Source organism: Corvus brachyrhynchos, unplaced genomic scaffold (assembly GCF_000691975.1).
Source record: "Corvus brachyrhynchos isolate BGI_N302 unplaced genomic scaffold, ASM69197v1 scaffold80, whole genome shotgun sequence".
NCBI lineage: Eukaryota > Metazoa > Chordata > Aves > Passeriformes > Corvidae > Corvus > Corvus brachyrhynchos.
In genome coordinates, this window is record NW_008236769.1 from 11,520,708 (window position 1) to 11,541,104 (window position 20,397).

The 20,397-nt window shown below is 38.3% G+C and overlaps 1 protein-coding gene across 4 annotated transcripts in view; it reads left to right on the forward strand.

Annotated features, from left to right (window-relative positions):
• ZFYVE28 (zinc finger FYVE-type containing 28) overlaps window positions 1-20,397 on the forward strand; it is an 83,923-nt gene that overhangs the window by 26,678 nt on the left and 36,848 nt on the right. For all 4 annotated transcript variants that reach the window (XM_017727736.1, XM_017727737.1, XM_008645088.2 and 1 more), the window contains exons 5-7: window positions 513-602; window positions 3,392-3,493; window positions 11,415-12,779. In XM_017727736.1, coding sequence (XP_017583225.1) covers window positions 513-602; window positions 3,392-3,493; window positions 11,415-12,779 — 1,557 coding nt within the window. The remainder of the gene's footprint in view (window positions 1-512; window positions 603-3,391; window positions 3,494-11,414; window positions 12,780-20,397) is intronic.

Genomic DNA, 20,397 nt, shown 5'->3' on the forward strand with positions numbered 1-20,397 from the left:
CCCAAATATTAAATCCTTAGACTTCAGTAAGAGTTACTGTGTAGAACTGGGCTGTTCTTGGGTGGTTTTTTTGTTAGTTAAGGGGGAGAATGACCTTGATAATTAGAGCAATTTGTATTTGAAAAAGAAACCAAATACTTTTCCCTATTACTTTAAAAATGTTTCTTTTATTTGAAAAATTGTCAGCACTAGTGGTTTTCAGTATCAAGCTGAAGCTTGACATGAAACAGTAAATCAAGAAAATTACATAAAACGGAATTGGGTTTTGAGTGACTAAAAGCTTTAAGTGTATAAAGGGATTTTTTCTTGGATTCATGTTTTTATTATACTATTTTTTCTTTAAAGCAAAGACTTAAGCAGTCAGGTATATACACAGTGGTTTAGGTACGAAAACAGTGCATGAGTTAAATACTGCCGGTTTGGCTTATAACAATTTTCTCAGTTTTTTCCTTAACAAAATGTGTTCTTTGAGAGTTTGATGTCTTACCAAATAATTTCATTCTTTTGCTTAGAGCCTTAAGGCTTGGGTACCTCACTCAAGATATGATAGATGACTATGAACCAGCTTTAATGTTTACAATTCCAAGATTAGCCATTGTATGGTAAGTAATTTTTAACTACTGTCTACTCTGCCTCATTTAAAGGTTTATTGAAGATTTGAAAAGCTGTGTTTAGAATTTTGATGGACTGTCTTTCACACGAGTTTGCTTTAACGCTCTTTAAAAAGAATTAAAGAGGAGGATTGTTTTGTTCTAAATCATTACCAGTTTAATGTAGAATACCAACACAAAGAAAGATGGTAGGTCTCTAAATATAGAAGGCAGGAACAATTGATCAGGCATCCTCCAGCACATTTTAAAAACTAGGAACATCAGTCTTTGCAATGTCATACTGTTGGAAATATTTTTTGAAAGCACATATTTTGTGACACTCAAAAATAGTGTGACTTAAGGATCCAAGTCTTGAAAACGACAAATTTTCAATTAGATTCGTGTATTTTTCTCAATGACTCTAAGTTCAGAAGGAATTACCATGGCAAACTGCATTGTAACTGTTGAGTTAGGCTTAATTCTCTTGAAGGAAAGTATTAATAATGTGTAGCTTTTGTGTAGATTTGTGCCCTGTATTGACCACTCAAGGCAACTAAATTGCAACAGTGGTTTAGCTTCATGCAGTTTTTGCATTATTGAACAAATCAGATGCATTTTTCCTAATGAGTCTTCATGATTTAGTAAGGCAGCAGCTTCTCTGGAGTAAAGCCAGCATATTTTTAATATTTTACCATTGTGAATGTTTTAAAGTTAGCTAATATAAGTAGTATAATTGAGGGAAATAAAAAACCTCAAATCCTGAGTGTAATACACTTCTCCTCAGGAAATCCCTGTGGTCTATTGTTCCTGTTAAATAGTATATTGTCTCTAACTGTCATTCTAAAAATAATAACAGTAATAATCTGATTATTGGAAGACAACAGGAATGTGAGAACTCAGTTTGAAGCTGCTGGAAGACACAGCAAAAACGAACACATCATGACTAACTGGAAAACCAGGGGCTCTCTGGAAAATAGATCATGTCTATCCCAAATTGCAAAGAAGGATAGAGAAGAAGAGAAAAAGTTTGACTGCTCCTAATTATCCAGTGATATGAAAAGAAATCACTGTCATGTGAAGTTCCACAGAATAACTACCCCATCCAGATACGGTGTTTTCTGGAAGAAACACAAGCCTTGTAGGAAATATTAAGACACACTTTTTAGCAATTTTTAACTCTTTTTAGTGCTACAGCTATATTCAGGCTTTGCTTCAGAGCTCTTTCAAATGTTATACAGAAGCCATTTCATAATCCTTTTATTTTTTTTTCCTGTGGTGCTCTAGCCCACTTACATTTTTTTAAAAATTTCTTCAGAGAATTAAATTCTATGGAAAGCAAACTGTGCCTGAAAGCCAAAGAAACAGTGACTTGGCATCAAGTAGAAGTTTGAGGAGAGTAGCCTTGAGCTTTCACCGAGCAAAGTAGTAACATTTGCTTATGCAGAACATAAGACATGAGTCAGCAATAACTGCTTCACTTTGTGGCAACCTGCTTGTTGAAGCTTGGAAAGCACAGAAAACAAAGATGAAATGATGTATCCTTGGCAACAAGAGAATTTGTCTTAAGCCACAAAAAAAAAAAAAGTGACTTGCAAAGGAAGCAACTTTTTCTCTCTCTCATCTCCTCTTCCCTGCTCCTGCCCTCAAATCCCTAATCCCCTGGTCTTTTTTTTTTTAATACTTCAGAGGAACTCATATAGCTTGTGACATCAGGAGAGGCTTTGGTGGTCACATGGTGCTTGCTAGGGAATAACTGGTGGCCAAAGTACTTTGATAGTCTTGTTAGTTAGCTGAGGATCCCTGTTACTCTGGATGATTTGGATTCTGGATAGCTCTCTGAAGCAAAATGTAGTTTTAGTTTAAGAAAAGGAACATGCCTTTGAAATACCTTGGGTAACAGAGCACTGACACTATGGACAGGAAGGGGAAAATGGCCTTAGAAAAAGAAAACTGATGTCATCTCAAGTGTGAGAATGGGTTGCCTTTGGGAAACATACACTGTTTTTGCAGTGGGCAGAGGATTAAACAGTTTTAAGAGGAGTGGTGCCTGGTGGGAATCCACTCTCAGACACAGTATGGTATGGTACAGCAGATAGGAAGGTGAATTTTGTTTAATCCCTGACACACAAACAGGTTTGGGCAGTGGTGATTTGGTCAGGAGGAGCTGTTGAGATATCTACAGTGAAGTACATGGAGGCTCTCAGGATTGTGAACTTACCTGTTTCCGGGGAAATTTGTACAACTGCTGAGTTGATTTAGAAGCGTGGTTTCTTCAACATGTGTTTTATGTGATCAAGAATATCTGTTTTCTTTTTTTACTATATGTCAATACCAGGTTATATTTATCCTAGAGGTAGAAAACTAGGAGCTCAGGAGTCCACTGCCTTACCTGGAAATTATTTAGACTGGAGAGAAAAAGACATCTGCAGTATCTCAAATCAGTGGAATTTCCCCAGTGGACTTGATAATAGGTTTCCTTTGGTTTCCTTTGTGGTTTTGTTTTGTTTTTTTTTTAATCAGTCAGCTGCAGCAATGAAATAAATGTGTGTTCTTCCCTTTATGCTTCCATTGCTTTTTCTGCCGTGCTTAAGGGGGGAACAGAGTGGAGAGAATCTTTTTCCTGTTACTTTAAATGGCATCTAATTCTAACTGTGGGTGAATAAGACAAAAATAAGATAACGAGATGTAGTTAAATGTCATTCTAATGTTTATGTACAGTTGCTTTTGTGACTATTCAGTGGTTGCTCTGTGTAATAAAGTTTTCATTTCTGTGTGTGTTCATGCATGTGTTTGAATTACAGTGGCCTTGTTGTCTACTCCGAGGGACCATTAAACTTGGACCATAAACCAGAAGATATGTCTGAACTCTTCAGACCTTTTCACACTTTGCTAAGAAAAATAAGGCAAGTAATAAAAGATAGGTGTAACTGCTTTTCCTCTGAAGTGAAAATCAGAGGCCTGAAAACTCATAAATGCTTAGAAAAGTGTTTCTGTTTGCTATGTTAACCATAAACTGCATTTTCCTCTCATTAGCCTGATACACCCGTGAAATAACTAAATGTAGTTTTTCATTTCATGGTAGTTTTCTGAACTTTTAATCTCTGTGATAGTTTCTTTTTCTTGACTATTATTTTACAGCATTTCACATTTTCCTTGTGGTTTGATGATGCCTGAAATACTAAAGTTAGAGTTTATTTTTGGGAGATTCTGTTTCTGATTAGCATCAATGTTTCTGTTTAACTAGGCTTATTACATTTTCTTGTTATGCTTTGATGCAATACTCAGATAATTCTTAACCTAATAGAAATGACTATCAGTTTTTCATATTGTAAATTTATTTTTTTACAGGATGGATCACTTTATACTTCTTTCCATAATGCTTCAGTCTTGGTTACCATTGGAGATGTGGGCTTTGGCTCAAGTGTAAAGAGCATTAAAATATTTTTTTCTTAGCTGAGGTCTTTAGAAGACCTGTGATCTGTTACTTTGGAGAAATTAAGCTGTATTTTTAAACAATCTTTATGTTCACTCCTCAGGTATTTTATCTGGGTGTTAAAAAATTTTCTTAATCCATAAGCCCCATTATTTTCTTGGAATTCAAATTTATATACCAACTGCTACTTTTATTCCTAGAAATCTCTAGACATAATTTGGCAGGTATTTTTTTCCCCTGTGTCCAATTTTCAGCAGTTTATCACCTTCCCTGGATGTCATGGTGACAGCTTGATGTAAGAATAGTTTTCACATAGTTTATCCAGATTGATCTCCTCTCATCCGTTAGAGGTGAGGCATCTCCTGAGGGAGAATGTAAGCTCTGTCAGGGGTGGTTTGGGGGGGAGCTATTTCTGAAGTGAGCCTTTATAAATATCTAGACCACATCCTCTTGTGTCCCTTGAAGACTTCCTAGTATTTTTGTCTAGAAGTCTTATTTTTACGTACATTAATGATATTCATATTGAAATCTGAGAATTAAAATTGGCAAATCAACATGTTTGGTTTGTTGGGGTTTTTTGAGTGATTATGGTTTTATAAAACACTGGGTTAAGAACAACAACATGAATTGAGAAACAAAACAATTTAGAAGGGAGGAAAAAGCTTTATTGGTACCGAAGCTTGAAAAGTGCATGAAGTTACATTAAAATACTTTATTCCCAATATGTGGCTATTGCAGATGTTTTCACCAACATTCCACTTGGTGTCTAAAGCCAAAAGGATATTTAAAAGCTAATATGCTTCTCATCATCTGTATTTTCTGCTTTATCCTCATATGTTACAATGTGGAAAATGAAAATCAGTGAAGTCAGTGTATTTCACAGTCCATTTCAGTTACTGTGAACTTAGTTCTGGGGTTGAGAACAGATTTGTGAAATGCTTGTTTGCTCAATAACTACGGTTTTCAGTGCAAACTTTAGAAAATAAAAAGACTTCCAGATTCAGTTTTGGAAAAGTTCTGATATACTTTAAGACTTGTATTTATTCTGTGAAGGAAAGGGAACATTAAAAAAATGTGATTTCAGTTGTCTAGGAGACAAAGTTTGCAAAGCGTTCTTAGTGAGATAACATCTATCAGAGCAAAAATTCAAGCAAGAAGTAATATGAAATTCCATGTCTGGCAGTCTCTGAATTGAACTCAAATACTGGCAAGAACTGAGCTCAAAAAGATCCTTTAGTAATATTCTTGAATGAAAAATACATTGACTGAAAATAACAATGAGATACAAATAAGTGTGCTGTTCATGTAGGATAATTGAATTACTTTTAAAAGTACCTAAGCTGTGTAGGTTTTTTTTTTCTTATCAGAGGTTTTTTTGACTCATCAGGCTGCAATCCCTACTCTGTGAGAATGTTCATAGAAACCTCTGAAGAATATGGAATGAGATATTTGATCCTGGTATTTCTGCTCCCCAGCGAAGGAGGAGTGTTTTATCCTGGAGTCTTTTCTCCGCTCTCTATCACCAGTAGTTAAGGCATGAAAATAGATTCAGAAGTCTTCTGTTGAAAGAGCTGCATTTTGTATTGCAGTTGTGTGCCTGTTGTAAGAATATAGAACAACATCTTGGTGCAGAATGTGATCACATCCCAGTGAATTTCTCTGTAAAGTTCTGTAACTTTTTAGCCAACTAAATATTATAGCTCATGGAGTAACATCAAATACAGAGCTGATTGTTTTGTAGGGTTACAGGTAATTAATTTTTAAACTGTATTGTCCTAAAATATCCGTAAGGCAAAGATAAGTACTGTATTTAATTATGTTGATCCACGTAATTTAATCAGAACTAGCAGAGAAGATAAATATCTATTAGATATGAAAATTTTTGGTGTCCTGGTAGCTGACAACTTTGAAAACAATAGATTGTTGAGACTCTGAGAAAAAGCAGTAAGGGTTCTTGCTTAGTTTTTGGAAAGGTTGAGCAGCAAATTATGGCTTTGAATGTTTTAATTAATATCTAAGCCAGGTGCTTGTGTTGACTTTTATTTTGTATGTAAAACATTAGCATTGATACTTTATACATCTACAAATGCATAATTATATAGTAGTGTTACCTCTGTGCCTTTGAAGCTAAGGCATTTGAACTGTTTCTGCCAAACTACTGCAGTCAGCTTAGGAAGTATACAAATCACATCATCTGCTCTATGCATAGATATGTAACTTAGGTGCCTATGGCACTGAACCTTCTTGTGATAAAATACTACCTCTGCTGTATATGTTTCTGAGGCTGCTGTATAGAGATTTTCAAAAGTCAGCAAACTTGGAATTTTGCAGTACTCCTTAATTCTGCCGTATTTCCGAGCTCCTTGCTTTCCTGGTGCTTGTTTCTGGACCATTACAAGTGATGGCAGGGTCCCTGTGGTTTTTGGTGGTGCAGAATCAAGCAAATTGCACCTCAAGTGGTGCAGGGTGCTGAATCAGAGGATTGTACCATTTTAAGTATGCTGAAACCTTTCTGTATCATTGTCTAGAAATGAAATGCAGTATACATGCTGTCTGTGTGTTAAAGAATTGGGTGGGGGCAGCATGAAATTTGTGTTCTTTTAGAGTGTGCACAGTGATTGGGGAAAAACTGGCTAGTTTTCCAAGGTGGCTGTGTTCAAAACTTGTAACTGATTCAAAACTCTGGCAGTAATGGAGTGCCAGTGCTGTTTGTTACATATCTCAGTGTTGGTTTCTCAGCGTGGATGTGTCAGACAGATCTGTGGACTTTGGTGTGCAGAGCTGAGTGTAGAGGGTGTGTGTACATGCTCTGGGCTCCTACAGTGGCAGCTCCACTGAGGCAGCTGGTTTTGCTCCTTTGGAGCATGAACTGAAGCACGGGCTGGCAATAACAACAAAGCTATTCTCTGACAAGGCAGTTTAAAATTCTAGTCAGAATAGGAGCAAAGTTAGTGGAGGAGGCTTGAAGAATGTGCAGGATTAAGGTGGCCTCGTCCTCTGTTTAGCCGAACTTGTCTTTAAATTGACATCTGGCCTCATGTCTTTGAAGAACTCATTTCTGTACCCTGGATATTGGCAGTAGAGTAAAATACATTCATTTTCGCAGTAGTTTTCAGGTTTCGCAGTAGGCAGAGCAAATCTCTTCTTCTGCTTGTAGCAGGCAGAGCACATCTGAAGAACTTGCTTTGTTTTTGTGCCAGTAGCTGTAACCACTGAAAGAAAAACGTTCCTTGTATTTTGAAAGCTAGATTGCCTTTCTGTGATACAATGCCAAAAAGAGTAAAAGCAGGTGAAACCTCACCATGCACTTTTTAAAATTCAGTATTTTCTGAAGCCTCTCTGAGAAGAAGGCAGTCTGCTGCTTGTCAGGGTGGATTGCAGAAACTGACTTTACCTGTGGCTTCTGAATAATGTAAGCAGAGGAAGAAATTCTTTTTGCCCATATGAGCACAATGAGTTAAAGGTTCTTCACCAAAAAGGAAATGAACCACTGAAGTAGCTACAGTTTAATTAAACCTTATAATTTACTGATGACACCTGATGTTTAGTTTTTTAGTAGTGAAATGTCACATTTCTGTCCATATATTGGTTAACATTAATTTTCAGTATCTTCATAGTCATTTTACAACATGGCAGGTTGGCAGTGACTCCTGTATAATCTAATATACAGTATATCTAAAAGGTAACTGTTGACCAAACATTTGTCATCTTTAAAAATGGCTGGTGAATCTAGGGAATTTTTAACCAGAGAAATGAAGATAATTACCTGAACCTCTTCTAGAATAAGCTGTATTTGTTAATAGCAAAATTTCCAGTGTTTGAATTAGGAAAATGAGCATATTCCCTTTGAATTTAAAGCAGGATTATTTCACGACCGAAATGATAGGACTGGTAGACTACCACATGTAATTCAACTGGTTATGTTACTCTTCCAAGGCTGAGTGGATCTGACTCACCTAAAAAGACAATGAGGACTGTCTGCTGATTTCGCTGGTGGTGGTTGTTGTTCTTGTTATTATTATTGTTATTTTTTTAATCAGGCTTTATTTACTCTCCTCAATTTATTTACTATATGTGAGGGACAAGCTTAAGCCCTTCACTGTTACATTTGTGTGCTTACTCTTGTTTCTTATGTTTTTTTAAAATGAGAACTCCCAACTGTTTTTAAAATCTCATGTTACTTTGTTTATGCTTATAAAATTCTACATCAGTATTTCTGTAAAAACTAACAAAATGAAAATTCATAATTCAAAGCCTCATGGCAGCAATTATATTATTCTATGTTTTTATTAATCCTATTGATATAGTTATTTCAAAAATAAACAATGATAATACTACTGTATTTATGTTAACCTTAAAGCTTAAGCCATTCTCTGTCTGTTTGTTTTTAAGGTGTTGTTCAAGTGCTTAATCTCTTACAGACACTGGTTAAATACAAGCTCCGAGTAATAGTAAGGTGGTATCATTACATCCTGTGTTGACAAAAGAAAGGAGTGTATAGATATTTAAAATGTTCTAGTGTGCCAAATAGCAATACTGGTTTATAGCTTACTAGGCAGGTGGGTCTAACAAAGATTGCCCATTTTCCTTTCTTACTCATTTATGACTGAAAAAAAAGTCAAACTTTGGATTTGAAGGTGCGTATGGAATGATTCTGTGAAATTCTGACTTCTCTGTAACAGAGTGTGAGCAGTGAAAAGGGAGGATACAGTAGTGTAATTGTTCTTACAAGGTGGTACTTCTCGAGGCTTAGAATTTTTTTTCAGGGTCACATTACTGATATAAGCAAGATTTTTTAAGAAATAAAATGCTAATTGCGTGGAATATACATAGCCATAATTTTTTCTGACTTAAGCATGCGTATTTAAACTGTTAGCTTTTTCAAAATGCAGGTAGCTGATGGCACAAGTGTCCCGGTTTGAGACAAATTAAGGGAAACGTCTGAAATGAATGTTCTCAGATAGAAGGGAGGTTACAACCACCCCTCCCCCACCAGGTTTGGAAAGAATTTTTCCTTGGAGGAAAGTGAAAAAAGAAAAAAAAAGTTATTTATTTAACAAACACAATGCATGCAGGCACGGGAGAAGAATAATGCTAAATAATAAAACCTCTCGCTGTGGAGAAAACCTGGGTAGATTTCAGAGTCGTTTCTGTCGCTTTCTCTTCTCAGAGCTGGGTCAGCTTGGGCCCCTCCAGGCCGAGGTATAAGGTCTCCCAGCGATGTTTTGTTGTTGTTGAACAGTCCGGAAGACAAGAAGAAGAAACCGAAGTTCCAGGAAAACTCCTTGCTTTAGCTAATGAACAAAAAGCTAGCTAGAAAGCGGGAGATGCCACTCTCTTCCCTGCTGCAGAAGTGGAGCAGCCGGGCAGGAGAAGCCAGCGAGCTTATCTCTGTTTTTGAACAGAGTGCCGAAAGAATTCCACTGGCTCTCCCCTCCCTTCCTTACAGAAAGGCACAGGATTCATGTCTAGGCATAAAGCAAGCGATAGGAGATACACATCATAAAGTTACCCCAACAACAAGTCAGATAGTAGTGATGTGTTTTTTGAGATATTTGAAAAACTGCTAGTACTTGTGAAAATATTTGATCTTTGAGCTAACAAGTTAAGAATGTAAACCACTGACTGGAAATCAAGATTCAAAAAGTTGAATGTTTCTTTGGTTTTTTGGTCTCTTTTTTACACTAAAGTTACTCCTGTAAGGGAATTCTTTTAATATGTGCATATTATTATTATTACTATTATTATTATGTGCATATTATTATTGTTGTTGTTGTTATTATGCCAACTGTATGTCATCTGCTAACAAATGATTCCTAAACACATGAGGAATAATGGACTCCTAACCTCTGTTGAACAGGTTTTGCTTTTCCCATCCATTCATTTATGCCAAAATACTCTTACTGATCTTTGAAAATGATGGCAGCAGTTCTTGACAGAGGATATTTGTGTATGTGGCTTCTAATTGAGAAGGACAGTGTAAATCAAATTCAAACCTAAAATTAAGTGCTGCTGTGTCTTGCGGATTTGTTTTTAAGTTACCAAGCACTTAAAAACACTTTTATTTCAGGTGCCCATAGTCCTAAACTACAGTACAGAGGACACTTGGTAACACTGGAGATGCTGCATGTGTACAGGAAACACAGTTTACTAAATTGCTCAGTGTTTGCTTCTAGATCTGCCTTGTTCTTAACATCATGCAGAAGCTTTACTCCTTAATGACCCGGTGTGGCTTAACCCCAGCTGACAACTCAGCCCCATGCAGCCACTTGCTCACCCCTCCGGTGGGTTTGGGGAGAGAAGCAGAAGAGTAAAAGTGAGAAAAGTCATGGGTTGAGATAAAGGCAGTTTAATGGGTAAAGCAAAAGCCCCACACACAAGCAAAGCAGAACAAGGAATTAATTCACCACTTCCCAAGGAGGGTGTTCAGCCATCCCCAGGACAGCCGGGCTCCATCCCACGTCACCGTGACTCGGGAAGACAAATGCCACCACTCCAAACATCCCCCCCTTCCTCCTTCTTCCCCCTGCCCCACGTACTGAGCATGGTGCCATATATATGGTATGGAATATCCTTGGGTCTTCTGGGGTCAGCTGCCCCAGCTGTGTCCCCTCCCAACTCCTTGTGCACCCCCAGCCTCCTCGTGGGTGGGGTGGGGCGAGGAGCAGAAAAGGCCTTGGCTCTGTCTAAGTCCTGCTCAGCAATAGCAAAACATCCCTGGGTTATCAACACTTCTTCCAGCACAAATCCAAAACACAGCCTCATGGTAGCCACTGTGAAGAAAAGTAGGCTTATGCCAGTCAAAACCAGAGCACTGACTTCAGTGTTTGAGGCAGGAGAGAGCCAACTTCCAATTCCTGTTTCAGTGATCAGGCTTCCAGATATCAGTGTTACATAAGCAAGATTATGATTTTATTGAATTCTTTTATCTAACAGTATAATGCTGTGAAACCTTTGCAGTACCCTTTTGCAGAATAATTTTCTGAATCAACTTGAAGGATGGAAAATTGGTTTGCTAATGAAAGTCAAGTTTGTGAATTAAAAAATTAAAATGACAAAATAAATCTAATTGTGGCTGACATTTTCACTATAAGTGGTGGGGAGGGGAAAAGTTTCATTTGTGTGTGTGTTTTGATTTATTTTGAGGCTTCACTACAAGCATGTATGTAATTTTATACCCTCTGTTTGCATGAGTAATCTTAAAGTCAGGCATTGGTAGTCGCATGCTCTGGATATGAATGCCAAATGCAGCTTGCATTACACAGCTGAAACTACTCCGTGCCCTCAAGTTCTGGATTTCTGCACTGACAGTAAAAGCTTTTTTAAAATCTGTAACATCAATGCCTCATCATTATGAGTGACAAGTGATATGTGTATTTCTTCATTTTCAGGGATCTCCTTCAGACACTGACCGAGGATGAACTGCACACACTGGAGCGTAACCTCTGCATCTCTCAAGATGTAGATTTTCCTGTCAGAGCAGATCCTGAAGTACCCTCTGTCATTACGCCAGGCATAACTGCAACTTTGCCTCCTAAGGAACTTTCAGCAAAAGCTGAGAACACGGAGGCTGAGCTGGCTTGTTCCATGCAGTATGATGAGCAGGAGCTGGAGCAGCTGAACAGGATGGTACACAGAGTTGGAGATGAAATGTCTTCTCTGCTTTCCCCTCCAAGCATCTGTCAGTCTCCAGCTCACAGACCTAGCCTAAGAAATAGTTCCAGCACAGAAGCTTCACCAACAAGACACCATCTTGACAACTTAACTGATGAAGAGGACAGAGTTTTTTTTATGGATGACCTAGATGGAGCAGGAGAAGCTCTTGCTGGGTTGGATTCAGTAAGTGATACATTTGCTTGGGTGAATAACCCTTGCCACGATTCAAAACAGAACCTGCAATATAGAGATGCTTTGCTTTATGAGAATGGCCATCAGACAGAGGAAGCTTTGCTTTTAAAAGATGCTGAAAGTGACTTAAGCAATAATAATAATGTTGAAGATGGAAAACAGATGTCTGGCATTTCAGTTCCAAATTCATGCAGCTGTCTAGAAGGTCCAGACTCACAATTATACCTCAATGGCTGGGATGCATATGCCGATGACGCAGAAACAGCGGAAGTCATAGCTCACAGGACAGGGGGAATGAAAATATCTGCTACTGTAATATTCAATCCTAAATCTCCTTCTAGCTCAGAATCCCCAGTAACAACTCCAGAAGCAGCTATTAGTTGTGTTCCTGGATCTGCTAATCCATTAGCAAATGAGGAGGAGGATGAATCCCATAAACTCAGTATAGCTGCCACAAACTGTCTAATTAATTCCTGTGTGTGTTGTGGCAGCTGTGAAGACAGCAGGGAGGACGGTGTTGAAGGTTTAAAGGCTAAACATTCTGCAGGAGGTGTTGTAAATGCTTCATACACATTAGTAAAGTCTAAGGAAATGGACCATGTAGATAGCTTGGACAATTCAGTCCCTGAGCAGGAAACATTAAAACCTGAAACTTCTGCTTTGTTAGCAGAAAGAGACTTTGGCAGTGAAGAGCAAAAACTGCCAATCTCCTCTAAGTGCCTGGCACATTCCTCAGGTTCACAGGTAGGAGCAGAAAGTGACTCCCAAGGAGAAGCAGAAAGCATCTCAAATCAGCAGAAGAAGTGGGAGAAGAGAAAACAGCTGTGTGATAAAAAAATGGACTACAATGAAGATGCTAATAGTGAAAGGACAGCAAAGGAAGATGTAAAGTCAAGATCTAGTTCAAGGTAAGAGCAACTTGATGTCTTGGTAGTAATTTGCATGTGCATAAATTCCTGTATCCTTGTACTGCAGTGACTGGTGTATCATTAATGTAGATTTTAAGGACAATAGAGTGTTGCAGGGTTAAGGAACTTATCCATATTTATTTTTTAATGCAGATAACTTTTTATTGGATGTTGACTTTTCTGCAAAAGATTTGAAGAACATCTGAATTTTAATCGTCTAATGTCTCTGTATCATTGAAATCAATGTTACGTTACCTGCTTAATATATCCAAGAGGGCATTGCTGCTAATGGTACCTGGGTCATTGCTTCCATTGTACTCTGCTGTTTTACAGAAAAAGTGTGTCTGGCAAATACTAAAAAGTTAACTTTGCATCAGTGCATGGGATTATCTAAACATGTTTTACCTTGGCTTCATTTGAGAGAGCGGGGTTGATGTGACCATGTTGCCTGTGGGCACAGATGTCTGTAAATGTGTGTGTGCTGAAGGAGCCTAACAAAGTGCAGAAGTGGCTTCTAAGCCTATTGGACCACTTCAGCCAAAGTTGATAGAAGAATAGAGGTCATGGGTTACGGTTCTGCATATTTAATGACAATAAGGAACTTGATGACAGGGAGATAATGTAATTAATGCTTGTAATAAAGCAAATGGCATGCTTCAGTTCAACTTTTATTAGACACTAGGGATCTTACAGAGATCAGTAGAAAACCTGACTTCATTTTGGTTTACTGTTTAGAGGATAACCTGTTTCGTAGTGAGTCCTCAGTTTCCCTGAAGTATTAATATCATGAAGCAGAGGGCAGACATTAGAGGAGTTACCTTTGTTCTCTGTATTTCTGTGACAGCTGGCTTTCTTTGTGTGTATGATGCAGGATCTCTCATTTTGTTATGTTCTTAGAGCTCAAGATAACACAGTGGACGTAGCTTGAACCATGAAGCATAACCACAATATAAAGGCTACAGAAAAAAGTGTACCAATTGAATTATGAAATATTTTACTGGTAGTGGAAATAGAATCATGAGTTTTTTGTCCTGGACCTAATTCCTTTTACAGGTTAAATGCAACTTAGCATGCACAAAACTTGACTTTTGAGAAGGTAATTTTGTCTTATTATTCTGACTATTTACTATCTTAGGCTTGCAAGTATGATCATATTTAAGGCTTTACAACAGTGTTTCCGAATGAACTTCATTTTAAGACGTTATTCACAAATCCCTTTGTCATTCCATGATTTTACAACACTTCAAGTGTAATACTGCTTAAAAGTAATTTAATGTGTTTTAATGTAAAAATTAATGTGTTGAATTAGTTTCCTCATAAATTATACAAAATTCAGACTATTTGTCTACCAGTTTTTACCTTGGGTAGGTTGTTAAATGAAATTTTTGAGAACAGGTCTGAAAAATATAACAAAATTTTATGTATCTATAAGCTACTATTTCAGCCTCCCATGTTTTGTGGATGTACTAACTTCTCCACTGACTTGTCCAGCCTCTATTAATATTGTTTAAAAACTTCATCTGAGAAATGTCCTTTTACAGAGAGTTCTGTAAGTCTGTGTTCCCACTTGCTTTTGTTTGCTCCTGATTCCTGTCTGGCCTCTCCTGCCCGTTGTGGTTTTGTAGACCTAAGTCACATTTTGTCTATGTGGTTACTTTTTCAGATTGGAAAAGTCAGAGCATACTTGATCAGAAGTTGTCCACAAACCTTTGATCATACCTTCTCTCTTACCCTAAACAGTTTTCAATTATACGATTTACTCCTAGCAATAAGTGAATCAGAACTGCACTTACTCAAGATACGAGCAAACTCTGGATGTGCACAGTGGCATAATTGTTTTCTGCTGGTTTTCAGTGGTTCCTGGTATTTGACTTGGGATTTTTTGCTAAGTGGTGTGCTGAGGTTCTTTTTGAAGTTGTCTGCTAAAGCCCCAAGATGCTGCTTGTGATCTCAGAGGCTGTCATTCTGTATCTGATGCTAAAATTGTTCTCCATGTGTTTACCAGTTAAGTCTTACCATTTTATTACCTTTTAGTAAGGTTATTCAGACTTTCAGATCCTGGGCAGTTCTTCAGTCTGTTCTGGTTATTACCCTGAATAATCTTGCATTGGTAGTAACCTTTCAGAGCTCATTGCTCTCTCTGTTTTTGCAGATCATACACAAAAATAAAGCTCCCAGGGTGCTGAAGAACCTCAGCCATGACATCCCACCCTTCTGAGAAGTGATTGTTTAACAGCTTCTCCCTTGTGATTAAAAATTATTTATCCTTTTTGGACCCTTCCCTCTTAATGTTTAGCTCCTTAGTTTCCTTAAAAGCCTTTAATGAGGTATTTTGACAAAACCTGTTTGGAAATCCAGAGGCTTGACAGATGCATCACCATTCTTCTCAAGCTTCTTGACCCCTTCACAGAGCTCCCAAGAGGTTCCCTCTGCAGAAGTCACGTTACTTCTTCCCAGACAGATCTTCATATTGTTGTCTACTCATTTTAGCTTTTGATGCATTTTATGTTGCTTGGTAGGAACATCAGGCTTACAGAGCTAGAGCTGTTTGAATCCCCATGGAGTCCTTATTTTTAGGGATTGCCAGCTTTGGACTCCAGGCATCAAGGAAGTTTTAAAAGAGAGCTTAATAATTAATCTCATTCATTCTTGAGTTCTAAAACTCTTGGGCGAGTGTTTTTGAATATTTCAACAAGTCAGTGGGATTTGTCTGTTTTAACCATAGCCTCTTACACAGTTACTTTGTTGATTACTTCTAACTAGCTGTATTTATTATTGAGACTACAGTACATCTGTTATTAATTGGCAAGTATTCCACCTTTGCAGCAGTAGAGCAGTAGGGATGGAGGTATTTTGTTGCTAGATTGTTGCTGCTTTATTTGGGCACATACCAATATCAACTCCTTTGGTATGTTCTGTGAAAGATGGAGATACTGGGGTTCTACTGAGAACTAGATTAAAAATTTATGTGTGGATAGATCCTATTTTTTCTTTATATTATATGTATAGATTTGGGTCTTGCCTCTGAATGACTAGTCATGTTATCAGTAAAAGAGATAATTCAGTTACAAACCAGAACTTTGTGGACCTTTCCTTACTCATGCTGCCTGGGCAATGACTAATCACTGCTTTTTGATGGTATTTTTAAATTGGAAGATCACATTAGACTTCTGTGACTGCTCCCTATTACATACTTGTGAATGCCAACTTAACCATAGGGGAAATGTTGGAGACTGTAGATTATTTTCAGAATGATGGACCCATTAGCTAGAACAATAAGCAATCTCATACACATGGAATAGCTGCAGGATAGGCTCATTCATCAACTTGATAAATGTATTTACTTTCTAGTTACTGTAAGTCACCAAGTAGAAGAAAATTTTCTTTCCTTTTTTGACTAAAGCAGCTCTCAAATGTGTATATTGTGACACAAACTGTTTGTTTTAGTAAGTCAGTCATCTTACTACACGATATGACATTATAGGTGTAATCTCTGTGATCCAACTTGGTTTACCATAATAATCCTTGTAATAATCTGAAATATCTGGTATTTCAGGCTTCTCTGTCTAGCCTCAAAATTCAGTGGGGTTTAAAATACAGATGAAACACTTTTCTACTAAAGATTTCATAGAATCATAAAATGGTTTGGGTTGGAAGGGACTTTAAAGATAATCTTGTTCCAACCCCCTGCCATGGGCAGGGACACCTCCCACTAGACCAGGTTGCTCAAAACCCCATCCAACCTGACCTTGGACACTTCCAGGGATGGGACATTCACAAATTCTCTGGGCAACCCATGCCAGGGCCTCACCACCCTCACAGTAAAGAATTTCTTACATCTAATGTAAACCTACCCTCCTTCAGTTTGAAGCCATCTCTCCTCTTACTACCTGCTCTTGTAAAAAGTCCTTCTCCATCCTTCTTGTAGGCTCCCTCCAGGTACTGGAAGGCCTCAGTTAGGTCACCCCAAAGCCTTCTCTTGTCCAGGCAGAACAATCCCAATTCTCTCAGCCATTTCCTCATAGGAGAGGTGCTGATCATCTTGGTGGCCTCCTCTGGACTTGCTCCAACAGGTCCATGTCCTTTCTGTGCTGGAGACCCCAGCACTGGATGTCGCTCTGCAGGAGGGGTCTCACCTGAGCGGGGCAGAGGGGCAGAATCCCCTCCCTCAGCTGCTGCCCACAGTGCTTTGGATGATCCCAGGACAGGGTAGTTTCTGGGCTGTGAGTGCCCATGGCTGGGTTGTGTGCAGCCCCTCACCCACCAGCACCCCCAAGTCCTCAGGGCTGCTCTTGATCTGTTCATCCCCAGCCTGTGTTGACACCAGGAGCCGTCGTGACCCAGGTGCAGGCCCTTGCACGTGGTCTTGTTACAGCTCATGAGATTCCCGTGGGCCACTTCTTGAGCTTGTCCAGGTCCCTCTGGATGGCATCCCATCCTTCAGGTGCGTGAACTGCACCACTCAGCTGGGTGTTAGCTGCAAATGTGTTGAGGGTGCACTTGATTCCTTCATCTGTGTCATTAATGAAGATAGTAAGTAATTCTGGTCCCAGTTCAGACCCCTGAGGGATGCCACTTGTCACTGATGTCCATCGGGATTTGAGCCGTTGACCACTGCCCTCTGGATCTGACCATCCAGCCAATTTCTGATCCACCTAACAGTCCATTCATTGAATCCATCTCTCTCCAATTCACATAGAAGGGTGTTCTGAGGGACTGTGTCAAAGGCTTTACAGAAGTGCAGATAAATGTCGTCCCGTAGCCCTTCCCTTGTCTGCTGATGGAGTCACTCTGTCACAGAAGGCCATCACTGGGTATTGACAAGTCTCTACTACTTTGGTTTTTAAGTCATAGCTAATGTTATGCCTTTCTGTGTTATTTGCTTGTAAGTATCTCAAAGATACAAAACACCAACAGCACGAGAGTCTTGGGCAGCAGAGCTAATGAGATGCAAATACAAGAAAAGCACCAGCAAAGATGTAGTATCTGATCTGCTGAAGGGACAATGTGATAAATAAAGGCTGTCATGTAGCAAAACAAACTGTTAAGGGGGGAAAGCCATGTAAGAATAGAACAGAAGATGATAAAACTATGACAAAGCACCATTTGGTGTTTTGGGGTAAAAAAGGACAAGTTAACACCAAAACCAAGCTTTAAATCTGTATTTAGTATTCCTTGGTTTTCAACGGGAAGCAAACTGTACAGATTTAAAAAGAAATGTTCATTTAAATGTAAAATTCTGCCTGTCTTTCACAGAAGAAAGAAAATTACAAAGAGGGAAGGTAATTTTTTGGTGTGTTTTGTAAATATTTGTCGTTCTGTTCTTTCCGGAGCTGAGAAGTCCATGTAAACCTGCTAATATTTTATGAAGTTTGGCAACCTGTTTGATATTGTCGTACAGTGCTGGTGTTTTCATGTTTTAGTCTTAAATACCTGGTTGTGTTGCACGTTTGTTTATCTACATACTGACTTCAAAACAGCTCTGACATAAAAAAAGGGATTATTAAGCATGGTTTCTTGCTTTTCCACTGCAGGTCTATTTAAAATGTCTAGCTTAAGTTTTACAATTTTTTTTTTTTTTTTGCATTTTCCTTGATCTGTTTGAATGTATTCTTGAAGCTTTATGCAGTGCACCTGAGAACTGGCAAAAGGAGCTGTAAATGGTACTGAGGAGAATTTCTTACCTTCACCCTTCCTGCAAGCTCTAGCTGTGTCCATTGGCTGTTCGACGCTGGCGCTGTTTGCATTTACTTGTGGGGGCTAAAAAATAGAATATTTTGCCATATGCTTTTGCAGTGTAAGGAGGAGGAATGAGGCAACCTTGGAAAAGCATGTTTTGCTATTTGTTGATCTATATTGGAATTCTAGAATAAGAGGAATAATTTTTCTTTATCTTGGTATTCAAGTTGTCTCATTTCTTAGTCTTGCAATTCTTTAATCCTAAATTGCATATATTGTACAATGTTTATATATTACAATTGTCTGTAATGTACTATATTAAAAATTTTATTTCCTCAGCATATTAGAATAACTGTGTAAAAAGATGAACACCTGTTTCAGACAGTTGGTTTCTAATTTTGATGTTTTTGGCCTGTACTTTATTTTGTTCATTCCTTAGCAACATGTGATATGTGTACATTTTCAGTACAGCAACTTTAAGATAAGTAATTCCACCTTTATAAATGCATGGAAAAGAGCCATTTGTGTTTTGGGGATGGCTAACACTTGCTAAGAGAACAAAACCAAATTCACACAAAGTTTCTAGCTTGTCTTAGTTTCTAGCTTTTGATTCTACAAGTACTCCTTTATCAAAACTAGATTAATTGATATTGAAATGCAGATTAACTTGATTAAATGTCTTAAATTCATGCTTTTCTATAATTTTCCCATCACAGTAAGACTTAAGAAAATTTTGTATATTTTTACATGAAAATGTTGCCTTTTCCCTGAAAAATCAATGGACAGCTGTGCAAGTTCACATAAACAAAAATATGTCTGTTAATGTCTTGTACTGATTAGTCTTTTAGCTAGCTATTCAGGAGAAAGAAAAATTCTCATCAGCAAAAAGCAAATAGTAGTTGATTGGGAGCCAAACATCAGCCTTTTAACTGCAAAACTTCCCTTAAGCAATCGTTGATCTGGCTGTTGATTGAAGTTCTTTGTTCCCCTTCTAGTATTCTGTTTCTTGCCTTTGTGCAACTAGCCAAATTCAGATTCAGTATAAATTAATTTTTTCAGTCCCTCCTCCCCTTCTTTTTTACAATGCAGGTCTCAAATTAGAAGTGGCAGTGTTTTACCTTGTTTGTTGAACACTGATTTTGTGCAGTATCCAATAACAGCACTGCTGTTACGGAGCTTTAGTGTGCAAATAGGAAGTGTCACTGTTTTATACCAGCTTCCCTTTTACGAGGTCCAAATATCAATTAAAGCAACAGTGAACCATATTAGCTTTCAATGTAGGGATTCCTGAAATAACAGGTCAAAAAGTTTTAAAAGGTAATTTTTGAGTGGACTTGGTGTTACACATGAGGCTTTAATGTAGTGAGCTAGTTAAACAATACTTGTGCCTATTAACTATTGTATTATGAAATGTAATTGTATTCAATCAATAGCATTCATGAAGAAACCATCCCCTGAAACAGAGGTTTAATTAAATGTGAGATGTTGCAGTGGGGATCCTGCAACACGCATATATCAAACCAGGAGTCCCGTGGAAAGGAAATATATATGGACAGACAGATTCTTGATAGCTGTTTCAGAGATGTTTATTTCTCCAGCCGCATGGCCGGGGCTCTGCCCAGGAACTGTTCAATCACGGGACCAAGGGTCCTTCTGCCCGCGCAGGGAACACAAACCAACCAATGGGAACGAGGCTGAGCAGGGGCAGGGAAGCCCCGTGTCTGTGCCCTCAGGGCCCCTCTCCCAGGGCTACACGGCAGGGGAGGGACCCCAACAGTGAGAGGCTAGAAACACATTCCAGTAGAAAAAAACATGGATTAAAAAAAGATGGCTTTCAGTTTGTTTTTTTCTTAGAATAGTTACAAAACATGGCCAACAGCTTTAAATAAATGGTTCATCGGTTCAGTCTGCCAGTATTCCATGAAAAGAGGCAGCCATA